The sequence below is a fragment of the Eimeria mitis genome, genomic scaffold (genome assembly GCF_000499745.2).
Source record: "Eimeria mitis Houghton genomic scaffold, Emh_scaff2176, whole genome shotgun sequence".
NCBI classification, from domain to species: domain Eukaryota; phylum Apicomplexa; class Conoidasida; order Eucoccidiorida; family Eimeriidae; genus Eimeria; species Eimeria mitis.
This window is the reverse complement of record NW_013570502.1, coordinates 2,774-3,216: the sequence shown is the minus strand read 5'-3', so window position 1 is coordinate 3,216 and position 443 is coordinate 2,774. Positions and strand designations below refer to the sequence as shown.

The window sequence follows — 443 nt, the reverse complement described above, 5'->3', positions numbered from 1 at the left end:
CACATAGACAATAACACAGAGCTTTGAAACCCACCCCGACAAAGAAGATGAACGAGAAGAAAGCGGCAACCACCACCGAAGTGTTCAGCCCAAGCAAAACAAACAGCAACGCCAAGACCTCTCCTCCTCTCTCCTCCTCGCCTGAAGATGACTTGTATACACCCACTACATACTGGGGGAGAGTGCGGTGGCTGCAGCAGCGTTTGAATCCTTTATTGTTGTTTGCATCTGATGCGGAGGTAAAGAAAGCGCGAGATATCGCTGCGCTCATCGACAACAAAAAAAAAAATGAAATTCAAATACAAAATCTAACAGAAACAGAAATACAAAATGCTGTTATACTCAGAGACGCATCCGTCAACCGCAGCAACGGACAGATCCTCCCCTCTCTTCTCAGGCTGGCAGCCTATGCCCCCGTCAATATACCCATCTGCGCAGGTAAC

General features: G+C 47.9%; 1 protein-coding gene across 1 annotated transcript in view; it reads left to right on the top strand.

Annotated features, from left to right (window-relative positions):
* Positions 1-47: 47 nt before the first annotated feature.
* The window catches only part of EMH_0049840 (tricarboxylate carrier, putative), a gene marked incomplete at both ends in the record, with an annotated part of 696 nt that continues 300 nt past the window's right edge, over positions 48-443 (top strand). Inside the window, one exon of the mRNA XM_013496574.1 lies at positions 48-443. Coding sequence (XP_013352028.1) covers positions 48-443 — 396 coding nt within the window.